This window comes from Nuphar pumila, unplaced genomic scaffold, assembly GCF_984573655.1.
Source record: "Nuphar pumila unplaced genomic scaffold, dmNupPumi1.hap1.1 HAP1_SCAFFOLD_1073, whole genome shotgun sequence".
In the NCBI taxonomy this organism is placed as follows: domain Eukaryota; kingdom Viridiplantae; phylum Streptophyta; class Magnoliopsida; order Nymphaeales; family Nymphaeaceae; genus Nuphar; species Nuphar pumila.
In genome coordinates, this window is record NW_028323580.1 from 16,372 (window position 1) to 28,808 (window position 12,437).

At 53.2% G+C, this 12,437-nt stretch overlaps 1 protein-coding gene across 1 annotated transcript; it reads left to right on the top strand.

The window, feature by feature from the left end:
- The first annotated feature begins 7,903 nt into the window (after nucleotides 1-7,903).
- Nucleotides 7,904-8,883, top strand: LOC149809545 (uncharacterized). Its single transcript, XM_089994776.1, has 2 exons — nucleotides 7,904-8,176; nucleotides 8,260-8,883. The coding sequence occupies exons 1-2, from the start codon at nucleotides 7,904-7,906 to the stop codon at nucleotides 8,881-8,883; spliced, it is 897 nt and encodes a 298-aa protein (XP_089850902.1).
- The last annotated feature ends 3,554 nt before the right edge of the window (nucleotides 8,884-12,437 follow it).

A 12,437-nucleotide genomic window follows, 5' to 3' on the forward strand; every position in this document is an offset into this window, starting at 1 on the left:
GCCAAGCTGGGCCCGGACCACCCGTCGACCTCGACGACGCTCAACAACCTCGCCGGGCTGTATCGAGCCATGGGGAAGCACGCGGAGGCCGAGCCGCTTTATGAACGGGCGCTGAAGATTTGGGAGGCCAAGCTGGGCCCGGAGCACCCGCATACCGCGCAGTCGCTCAACAACCTCGCCTTGCTGTATCGAGAAATGGGGAGATACACGGAGGCCGAGCCGTTGTTCGAACGGTCGCTGGCGATCTTTGAGGCCGAGCTGGGCCCGGACCACCCGGAGACCGCGACGACGCTCAACAACCTCGCCGGGCTGTATCGAGAAATGGGGAGGCACGCCGAGGCTGAGCCGATGATCGAACGGGCACTGAACATCCGCGAGGCCAAACTGGGGCCGGACCACCATAAGACCGCTGCGTCGCTTCACAACCTTGCGCAACTGCATCAAGCCATGGGAAAACACTCCAAGGCCAAGCCGATGTACGAACGGGCGTTGGCGATCCGCGAGGCCAAGCTGGGCCCGAACCACCCGGAGACCGTGACGTCGCGCAATAACCTTGCCAGGCTCCGCGAAACGATGGGGACCTGTGCCAAACCGGGTTCCGTGGTGCCGGTCCTCGTCACAGCCTCCCCAAGAAGTCCTGGGGAATCCTGCCGAACCTCCGAGTAGCCTAGCAATCTTACCATTCCTACGGTCCGGCGACCATGTTGGTGGTTTTGTTGAGTACTTGATCATTGAATCTGTAATGTGTTTGTCGTCCATGAAGGACCCTATTCACGCATTTGCTTGAGTCACTGTTACCGATCGGCTGCAGGCAGCTTACGGGTGTTACGGCCAGCTGCAGGCAGATTATGGCGAGTTGCAAGGCTGTTTACAAGGACTTGCAATGCGGCTGCAATAGATTTACGGAGAGATGTCGTGATTTGTCGTGTTTTACGGGTGCAAGGCGGTTCTTTGGGGAGGAAGACTTGTCTGGACTTTTTGTGTGATGCTGATGGGTCATGGGATCGGCGTGTTACGGTTTTACGGGTGCATCGGAGATTGCTTTTGATTGCAACGGATTGTAAGAGATTGCAGTTCTGCCGTAAGTTGATTGCAACTCTATTGCAACTCGCCGTAGTTGTGCCGTAATCTGCCGTGATTATGTTGTACCCTTCGATCTGCCGCCGGATGCTGGGCAGAAGGTGCCGCCCGCCTCCAAACAGCGATACTTTCCAGCTCGAAATGAGCCTCTTCATGCCGCTAACCGGCCATGGCTCAATCCATAGCCTCCAGCATGCCGCATTCCTGGGCTTGCAAGCTGAGCAACCAAGCCCCATTACTTGGCGTGCGCGTCTTCCAGTTCTGTGGAACTGGCAGTCTCACAGACATTTGGCATGTGCTGCGCGAAAATTGGTAGGTAGCTATCTGTGACCCAAATTGGTAGGAACCTATCTGTGACTAAGCGATCGCCCAGGGTCCATTGTGAACTTCTTCAAGAACCGTGCTGCAAAGCGATCGCATGCATAATATCGCTTTGATGCATTTCTGATGCAGTACATCGCCCAGTGGATCTGCTTTCAGGCTCAGCAGGCGTGTGCGCTGCTGTGTCTGCTCCTTGTTACGTCATGTCACAGACCCCATGGAAACGCGAGCGCCACGCCTGTTTTCACATCTTTGAAGTCATACTGGTCATTCTGTTTTCAGTGAATTCGTGCTGACAGCGCAGCGCTGCAAGGGTCAGCTGCCAGACAGCAGAGCATTCAGCGTACGCACCAGCAGGTGAGCCTCATCGCCCGATGCAAGTTTCGTTCGTTTCTTTCTTTTTGAACTGCAGGTGATTTCAATGCGGGTTCGCTTCTATTGGCCGGCGGACGTCTGGGACCTGGTATCGCTGTCAGGGTAGGGAAACGCGTGGCATCGCTGTCTCCTCACAATCGCCTCGCCATGACTGTCACTGAATAGATTGCAGTTTCCAGCATCACGCCAGGGCGCATCCCTTTCGCTGTCAGTGCTTTCGCCAGAGGCACCTTCTCTGCACGTCGCAATCGCTGACAAAGCATCCATCGCTGTTACAATCGCTGACAAAGCATCCATCGCTGTTACAATATTTTTCTTGGATGCGTTTGCGTATGCCAACACTTAGGATCGCGTTCATGTAAGCCATAAAACAAAAAATCATCGCCCATGGCCCAATGGCGTGACTTTCTGCGCCAAGTCAGTGACCCACATGCTGCATTTTGCTGATGCATGTGCAGCTTAGCTGGTTGTCAAAGCGCATGACAGAAATATTGCATTCGCTGTACAAAGTAAGGGACCATTGCTGCAGGAGCCCAAGCTTGAAGTCGCCAGAGGCTCCAATACAGCCACAGCTTGGATCAGCCAAAGCTCAGGATCAAAAGGTGCGCATCGGTGTCTCAATGAATGGGACGCATGCCGCGTATCTTGTAGGACAGCATGCCGTTAGCTGGGTCTGGGGATAGTCATGCTAACGGATTCTTTAGCCGAGTCATGGAGCTTGCAGCATGGGATGCCGAGGGCAAAGTAGCTGGGTCACGGAGCTTGCAGAATGGGAGGCCTAGATGTCCTGTAGCCGGGTCACGGAGCTTTCAGAATGGGAGGCCTAGATGTCCTGTAGATGGGTCACGGAGCTTGCAGCATGGGATGCTGACATGTCCTGTATCTGGGTCACGGAGCTTGCAGCATGGGAGGCCTAGATGTCCTGTAGCCGTATCACGGATCTTGCAGAATGGGGTGCTTTGGTTCGTGTGGCTTGGTTCTGTCGGTTGCCTGACAATTATATACATTGCTATCCAGCGATGTCAGGGCACGCAGCGAAATCGGGCAATTCGCTTTGGAGGGATCATGTGCGTGCCCTTACAGAGCCCTGTTGCACGTTCCTCGTTCCTGTTTAGTGTTGCTCGCTCGTCACCTACCGCGATAGAACTGCAGTGTTGTGACAACCAGTCGCATGCGAGTAACGAGGTCTTTTGGTTCGTGTGGCTTGGTTCTGTCGGTTGCCTGACAATTATATACATTGCCATCCAGCAATGTCAGGGCACGCAGCGAAATCGGGGAATTCGCGTTGGAGGGATCATGTGCGTGCCCTTACAGAACCCTGTTGCACGTTCCTCGTTCCTGGTTAGTATTGCTCGCTCGTCACCTACCGCGACAGAACTGCAATATTGTAAAAACCAGTCGCATGCGAGTAACGAGGTCTTTTGGTTCGTGTGGCTTGGTTCTGTCGGTTGCCTGACAATTATATACATTGCCATCCAGCGATGTCAGGGCACGCAGCGAAATCGGGGAATTCGCTTTGGAGGGATCATGTGCGTGCCCTTACAGAACCCTGTTGCACGTTCCTCGTTCCTGGTTAGTGTTGCTCGCTCGTCACCTACCGCGATAGAACTGCAGTGTTGTGACAGCCAGTCGCATGCGAGTAACGAGGTCTTTTGGTTCGTGTGGCTTGGTTCTGTCGGTTGCCTGACAATTATATACATTGCCATCCAGCGATGTCAGGGCACGCAGCGAAATCGGGGAATTCGCTTTGGAGGGATCATGTGCGTGCCCTTACAGAACCCTGTTGCACGTTCCTCGTTCCTGTTTAGTGTTGCTCGCTCGTCACCTACCGCGATAGAACTGCAGGTTGTGACAACCAGTCGCATGCGAGTAACGAGGTCTTTTGGTTCGTGTGGCTTGGTTCTCTCGGTTGCCTGACAATTATATACATTGCCATCCAGCGATGTCAGGGCGCGCAGCGAAATCGGGGAATTCGCTTTGGAGGGATCATGTGCGTGCCCTTACAGAACCCTGTTGCACGTTCCTCGTTCCTGGTTAGTGTTGCTCGCTCGTCACCTACCGCGACAGAACTGCAGTGTTGTAACAACCAGTCGCATGCGAGTAACGAGGTCTTTTGGTTCGTGTGGCTTGGTTCTGTCGGTTGCCTGACAATTATATACATTGCTATCCAGCGATGTCAGGGCACGCAGCGAAATCGGGGAATTCGCTTCGGAGGGATCATGTGCGTGCCCTTACGGAACCCTGTTGCACGTTCCTCGTTCCTGGTCAGTGTTGCTCGCTCGTCACCTACCGCGACAGAACTGCAGTGTTGTAACAACCCTCAACTGCTGCCCTCTCTCCCCCCTGACCCTGTGGGGTTGGGGGCGGTGGGAGAGAGGCCCAAGGTAGGTAAATGTTGACAGCTTTGAGCTGCCACCAGCCCCCTTCCTTGCTTTGTCTGCAATCATACCACGAGAGCGAAGGCCCGTTCTCCCCCATAACGAAGCCGTCTGCTTGTCGACGGTTACCATCAATTTCTTATTTACAATGATTCCGCTTGACTTTGGCACTCCTTGCAATTTCTTGGGATTCGTGTTGTCTTACTGACTGGATGGCCTGGTCCAATGAGTGTGCTAACAGGTAGCCTGACTGCCTGCCTGACCTGACCAGAAGACCACGAGACCAAGACTCAAGGCGCCTGACTACTCCTTCATTGCCCCCAGAAGCCGAATGCCTGAAGATCGTGGGTGACCTGATCTCCGATACAGCGACTGCTGTTAGCCCCTCATTTTATTTCTTCGCCAGTGGGCACCATATCCTTTACTCGAGGAGCAAGGTGATTCTATCTCGAATGCCCCATTGTTTGCCTTGTATTCAGAGAATGCTTGTACCCGCAAGCACTCTGGCTCCCACCGTAATTCTTCGTACAGTGTTCAGCCTTGGTCACTTGCGTCTTTTCCAATTCGCGCTCGCTCCCAGCCCCTCAGTCCCTGCTTCGCCCCTCCTTTGCCCCCAGTTGCCTTTCATGAGATAGAGAAATGGGTGATACCTTTCCAGCCCCCTATTCCCCGCATCCGTTCCACTGCCCCCAGGAGCCATAATCTTGAGACTAGAGACAGGGTGATGAGCCCTTTCTCTAGTGTCCCTCAACTGCCCCTCAGTCCCTGCTTCCATTCCATTGCTGCCAAGAGCCCATTTTCTTGAGGCCTGCTCGGCTAAGAGCACCCGCGTCGCGGCTACACGGGAATGTCCTAGAAACGTGCCAGTACTCCTTGCTGTGAACAGGAAACCCAAAGATATGAACAAAAATCAATTAAGGGGCGCTACCTCTAGCCCAACGTCCCAAGGAGGCCGGCGAATTACCGTCGCGAGCCGAATGTCGGGGCAGGCTTCCGACCAGCGGGTGAGCGCAGGGGATGCCGGATGTCGGGTTCCCACGCAAGCGAATCAAATTCTTGGTATTCCCGACAACAGCGCTCATCTGACTGCCCCCCCGATCCTGTCGGATCCCTCTCCAGTGCAAGAGGAGGCGCAGACATGCACCATACCTCGCGCCCCGAGCTCCCTTACAACACACTCGGGTGACCACCAGGGAGAGACTCTCCCTAGCGACTTGGAACCAGTCCTTCCCAAACGAATAAGATTGGCTTTCTTTGGACCCTTGGACTGTGTTACCTCGCGCTCAGCTTTCCTATTGTCAGCCAATGCAGCAACGATGTCGGTTCTTAAAGGCTGTCACTACAGTCGTCAACGGAACAGTGCAAATGGCATCCCTTTCTTGGTACTCAGTGTCCGCAAGGATGCAGATATCAAAAAGATCTGGTTGGCAGGTATGACACCGTTCGTACTTGACCTCAACCAACACTTGAAGCATTCTAAATGCAGAGTGGCCCTTTAAGATCAATTCTCCTGGATGTTGTTCCCACCAAATGATGAGCGTAACCTAACTTTGGTAGCGCTGGAAGGAAACCCCACGCTTTCAGTTCATAACAGGTTCTCTGTTTTGTGCGAAGCTGGGTGGGCTGGAATGCGCGAAGAGGCCACCGAGCCTCGCGTGGGCACAAGTGCCCATGCACCGGCAACAGTTGCAGCCACTGTTGCCAGGAAGGATAAAGGAAAGTTCAAAGCGGGTTGTTTGAACGTCAGAGGCCTGCAAATTGCTAGCCAAGGTGACAAGGTCTTTGACATTGGCGCAGTTCTGCGGGACAAAGGATTCAACATCTGTGCAGTTCAGGAAACCTGGCTTGATCCCTCAATCGATGAAATAATGTTGCCTGGTTACCACTTTGTGGGATCAGCCGGGTATCCGACTAGCACACGCCTTGGTGGGGGCACTGGCTTCCTTATTGGTGATGACATGATATCCGATGTTGATACTTTGGTATGGCGAGGGAAGAGACATGCACAAGCAACCTGAGTACGAGTGAAGGGTACCAATAAACGGAACCATTTGATCATCGCCAGCGTCTATGTCCCACCCACCGGTTGCAGACATTCGAAGTTCGGCAGATGTGACAGCCGACTTTGAAAACCTGGCCATTGATATTGAGCATTGGAGCAAGAAGAGCAAGGTCTTAGTTTGTGGTGACCTTAACGCTCGTATCGGGAAAAGCAGCGGCGAGACCGCGGAAGTTTACCCAAGAGTCCCCCGCTTTGGAGAGGACGCCATCAATGCAGAAGGCAAGGCATTGATACAGTTGCTGGAACAATGTGACTTGTTCTCCCTCGGAAATCGGTTTGGCCCGGAGACACAGTACACTTGTTTGAGGACCCAAGGGAATTCAGTGGTAGATTACCTCCAGGGTCCTCGTGCCCTGCTGAAATGTGCCCGCTCAGTCACCCACCACCCCCTAGACGATGACACAGACCATGTGCTGCTGTGTGTCGATATCCCCTCTAAGCTTGAGAAACGGCCTGTTAAGCCTAAGACCAATGTCCAATGTCCGATGGCGCCTCAACAAGTTTGAGGACCAAGCCGTGGCGAAAGCTTATCGTGATCTTATGTCCGAGGAGGTGGTGGCAGCCACCGGCAGCCTGGGTGAGCTGAGTGAGGAGAGTTCGCAAAGCGAAATCGAAGTGATTGCAACTCAGATCACCTAATCATTGTCAGGGTAGCAAGCTCCATAATTGGGAAAAAATTAAGCAAGGGCAGGCGCACTGCTCCTTGGTGGACCACAGAGTACAATGAGATCAGAGTGAAGAGCCAGCAATCATACAAGCTAGCGATGCGCACTAAGGACCCACAAGACTGGGACGCTTTTGTGTCTCTGAGGAAGGATAAGAACCGACTGAAGCGAAAGCTCAAAGCTCAGTAGTCGGTTGCAGACCAGCTGGCCACGGTACCGCTTTGGGATAAGAGTTATGGTTCTAAACGTGCGTGGCAACCAGCAAAGCAGCTGAGAAACGCAAGAGCTGGTTTTGCTCGGAAAGCGTCGACGGCTTGTCAGGGGATCCATGATTCGCAAGGAAACCTAGTGAGTAACCCCCAACAAATCGCCAGTGTCTTCAAGACACATTACGCAAAGTTGGCAAGTCCATCGGAAGATCCTTTTTTTCTTGAAGACCATCGGATTCACATAGAAACAGACTTCCGGAATTGGCAAGAAGAGGGCAAGGACGTCTTTCAGCCAGAGATGGATGGGGAGTTTACGGAAGAGGAGATTAATTGCGCCATAGATCACCTCCCGCTACATAAATCGGCTGATAACGACGACATCACGGGCACTTATCCGAAATGGCGGAGGAGAACTGAAAGCCCTGCTGATGTCACTGCTGAACCGGGTTTGGCGAAATGAAAGTGTTCCCACAAAGTGGGGGACTGGGATTATAGTGAGTCTGTACAAAGCAGGAGACTCCACTGACCCAGGAAACTACCGGGGAATCACGCTGATCTCAATCATCCGCAAACTGTTTAGCACCATGGTCCGGTTACGGCTTGAGAAACGGTGGGACTTGATGAGTCTCTATGCGCTTTCCGGGAAGGACGTTCCTGCATCGACCACATCTTTACAATGGCTGAAATGGTGAATGAGTCAGGTGCAACAAAGCAGCCCCTTTATGCCTTTTTCCTGGACATTAAGAAGGCTTACGATGTGGTCTGGAGGGAAGGTCTTTTCTATAAATTGAGGCTAAAGGGGTAAAAGGCAAGATGTGGCGGGTTTCGCTAGACTTGTTTCCAAATTCACAATCCTCGGTCCGCATTGCTGGTGAGATGTCGGAGTCGTTCCCATTGATGGTAGGCGTTGGACAGGGCGACCCCCTCTCCACCCTACTTTTCGACATCTATATCGACGATCTGTTGGAGTGGATGCATACGGACGGCGGCCCCAAAGGAATTTGCATTGCGCAAGGGGTCGAGGTTAGGGCCCTCACATATGCTGACGACCTTAATGGTCTGACACTTGATCCCCAGGACTTGCAGGTCAGTATCAACCATGTGGCTGAATGGTTGAAACGCTGGCGTATGCAAGCAAATAAAGTGAAAAGTGTCGTGATGGTATTAAGGAAGGTGAATCAGCGAGCGTCTTAGCTGAGCAGCGATCGAACACCTGGATACTGGATGGGCACGCTCTGTCGCAGGTGCAGTCATGCAAGTACTTGGGAGTTTGGTTCACAGAAAGCGGGTCTTGGGATTTACATGCAAGCAAAGCACTGGGCAAAATGCGTGCTGCCTTGGTGTATTGGAGGCCACTTCTAGCTTGTCATCGTATCCCGATCAAAACCCGCGCCATGATGATCCAGACCTTCATCTACACCTCAGTTCTGTTTGGTAGTGAGGTCTGGTCAACCTCACAAGTCAATAGACGCTGCTTTGACGACGTCGCAAAGGAGGCGATGCGAGCAGTGATGGGATCGCAGTGCGTAGAAGTTGCCTCAGAAGTCTTGTTCACAGACCTGGGCCTACTGCCCCCCTCGCTTCTAATGGATGCCTCTAAACAATGCTATGACAAGCATTTGTCCACTTTACAAGGAACTCGATGGTGTAAACTGGCAAAAGCGAGTCGTTTTCCCGGGCATAGGGCCGTCGGGCGCCCAAGGGCAGGGGCCAATTGGCAAGGCGAGGTGCAGAAATTTTCAGCGGACATTTGCCACGACCTGAATATCTCTGACATCTTCAAGGCCTGTTAGGCTGTCAGTATGACAGCTAAGAGTGCACTATGCAAGATGCGTTAGCATAGGGCAAGTATGAGCTGCCTTGCTGTGGCAATGTGGCAGACTACACTGGGCGAGGTGATAGAGATCGGTACTGACAAGATGACAAGATCCCGACTCTATCCAAGCACTGTCCCTTTGTAGGAACGCTTCCTCTAGGCTTCGGGACTCTACCCTACGCTACCTGTGCGCGTTGGTACTGTGTGCACATGACTAGATAGTCCACAGACTATCTACGACGCAGGACGGAGTCCATGGTCTATGTCATGGCCAGACGCATGCGTGTAGGTCTTGAGTGTAGGCTCCAATAGACTCCTGTAGGCTTGGTACCTGATGTAACCGTCCTAGGCTACTGAGTAGAGGCCCGGAATGGGGGTTAGGGGAAGGGCCCTAACCCTAAGGAAGTGTAGGCTCTGAATAGGTCTTGGATGTTGTCTTGATGTACCTTGCATGACACTGATGCTGCAAGTACACACGTTAGTGTTGCCTAAGGTGTATACGTGCATGGCTCGGTAACCATGTGCGTATAGCCTTAGCGAGAGGTCCAAGGCATATGCATGCTGCATAGCAGTGTGCATATGGCTTGTAGCCTGAACTCCTAGATTGAGGCTGGTGTTACGTATGTATATTCATACGTAATGCTAGTTAGCATTGTCAGCACTAACACTAACGTGTGTCTAACGTGTTGGTGACGTGAGGGCTAGCACGCGGTACATAGATAGTGGCACGGCACTATCTATCGGGATGCTATGCGACAACCATGGGCATGGTGCCATGAGGAGCTGGTTACGCCAGGTACTCCTAAAAGCCTAGATGGTGTGTAGCATCTGGGGTCTTTCCTGGAGCACATCATCACCAAGTGCTAGCTTAGAGCGTTACCGTGCTCGGGTGTTCGTAGCACCCTAGCACTCCCTATAGTTGCTGAAGGCCTCAGAGCCATATGCCTCATAGTGCATACATGGTATCGGTTAAAGATACGTTCTAGTGACCTCGCACGACCACATTTTTGTTTTTGGCAAGGAACGATATTTGAATTGGGTAGATCATCGTGCGATATGGACAAAGCACTCACATTCAGACTCGGAGATTACATACAGGATGTAACCAAAGATCTAGATCGTCAGTACATCATCGAACATGGAGGCTGGGTTAGCGATGATGGACAACAGCTGGACTTCAACGCCTTGTCGGAGTGGGAACCGTACATGACGGTGGACTGGACAGGTATTGAAGACCTCATGCTATATACCGAAGGCGAAAACGCAATCATCAACCTTGTATCGCAGCGTTCGTCGTTTCGCATCATGGAAAGTGGCACCATCGGGTGAAAGCAGTTCATGTCAAGAAGGGATCTTGCGACACCAAAACCACAGTAACCCCAACGAAGCACACCTGGGCCACACTGATCAAGGGTAGCACAACCAAAGTAGACTTGCAAATTCAACAGACTGTGACGGTAGACGCAGCAGCGGCAGCAGCAAACGAGCAAGACACGTCTAACGAAACTTGCCTCGTCCAAGAATTCCACAACACAACTGAGGAACTGGCCCTCATTAATAACCAGAACCACTGTGTCAAAAGCAGTGTGCATAAAACAGCGAAGCACGTAGAAGGCGCAAACTGCAGCTCGCAGTTTCCTGAAGCAAAGCAAACTGTTATGCACGAAGCGACACAGCTGTGGCGTGCACAGGCCAAAAGCAAATTGCCATTAACATCAGTGTCAAAAAACTAGATAGAGAAGGTCACGCAACGCAACGCAGGGCAACTGAGGAGGTGCTGTCTAGACTACAGTACCCAATTACCCGGGCTGACAGTCGTTTCTGTCTATGTGGAAATGTTTTGCTTTTGTTTTTGCTCGGCTATCAGTGCATATAACAATTCAGTTATGTAGCTGGCTGATAGCGGCATTTCCTAATCAGGGTTTTCCTTGTTGGTTTGCGGGTCTGACAATGAAGCAGTGCCTGAAGACGCGGCGGAGCTGCTGGACACAGTGCTCAAACGCAAGCCAAAAGCAAAACACGTTGTGCAAGCACAACGCGAAATGCTGGCTGCATACGCCAAGGCCAACACTGACATCACAATGTGGTATTCAGTGGGCAAAAAGGGCAAATCTATCCCTAGCTCAGTTGCGAGCAGCGAAACCAGTGACCTAGCGGGCAACCGTGATGGAAGAACAAGGACACGCAACGCAAAACGCAACTGGAGAGCATGGATGAAGCGCCTAGCTGCCCAGACAGCTAGCAAGCTATCCACATGTCTCAACCTCAACGTCGACTGAGAGCCAGCGCCACGGGCGGTAGGCGAGGCCGAAGAAGAGGACGAGGAGATCATCGAATACGATGAAGACATTGCCTACGAGGACGACGCCGACGCGGACGGGCACCAGATGGTCACAGACGACGAATTGGTCCCCGTAGACGACAGCGCGCCCGCAAAGGTAACGCACTCCGCCCCTGCGGCAGTAAACACGGCAAAAGCGCCACGTCGGCTCGGCAGCGTCGCTAGACGCGCTAGCCCGGACGTCGCGGAAGGCAGTGGACGATACGCGCAGCGCAATACCGTGGAGCACGCAGCCAAGGCACAAGCCACGGCGCAACGCACGACGGCAGCGCCAGAACGCGACGCAGACAAACGGCCGCGCGAGCCAGCGTACGCGAACCTAACCCTGGAGGAAAGGCAGGCGAAACTCACAAAAGCGATCAGAGAGCACGACCGCAAGGCAGCGAAACTCAGACAAGCGCTTGAGGAAACGCAGCGGGAACTCGCCACACGTGCACACGACGCGCCCAACCCGCCAGCACAGCCGACACCCGCGGGTCGGAGCCGGTCCAGTAGCGGCCGGGGGTCCGACGTCAGCACGGGACGTGGCGGACACGCCGCACGAGCGCCAAGCCACCAAGCAAGCGCACAGCGGGGTATGCTGAAACTTCTCACCAAAGCAATCCATGTGCAAGTGGGAGCCCGCACCAGCGGAGCCCTAAAAGCCATGGACAAGCAGGAGAGACGCAGGGGCAAATCGGCATCCAACAGGGGACGCGGACGTCAAGGCTGCCGACCTAACCAGCCGTACCAAGCCAGAAGGGATGGAAGCGACAGAGGTCCACCCGGGTTTGAAGACATGCATGCTAGTCAGCGCAAACATGTAAATGACGCTCTGTATGGACACGAGTCGCACAATGAGCATGAATTGCATGAGTCGCACGCGGCAGCACAAGCTCACCAGCGAGTACGAGAAGCATGCGCACGCCGGGCAGCAGCAGCTGACCGGCTACGCCAACTCAAACCGTTGAAAGAGCAGAATGAAAAGGATAGAGATCCCTCGAGAGGAGCAAACGCCTTGCAATACGCAGCCTTGCAAAAAGAACGTAGACGCCTTAATGGTGAAATCAAGCGCATGGCTAGAATTGTTGAAGCCACCGCTGAGGAACTAGGTCTAGAAGATGCATACATGGTAGGCCTAGCAGTCTGCATGAACTTGTGCGTACAATGCTCGGATGGTGAATCGGATGTAAATGCACGAGAGTATGCAG

Excerpts from the sequence above, each read along its gene's own strand:
- LOC149809545 (XM_089994776.1), top strand. The coding sequence starts at position 7,904 with ATGTGGCGGGTTTCGCTAGACTTGTTTCCAAATTCACAATCCTCGGTC. Across the intron at positions 8,177-8,259 it reads TTGATCCCCAGGACTTGCAG|GAAGGTGAATCAGCGAGCGT; the intron begins GTCAGTATCAAC and ends GATGGTATTAAG.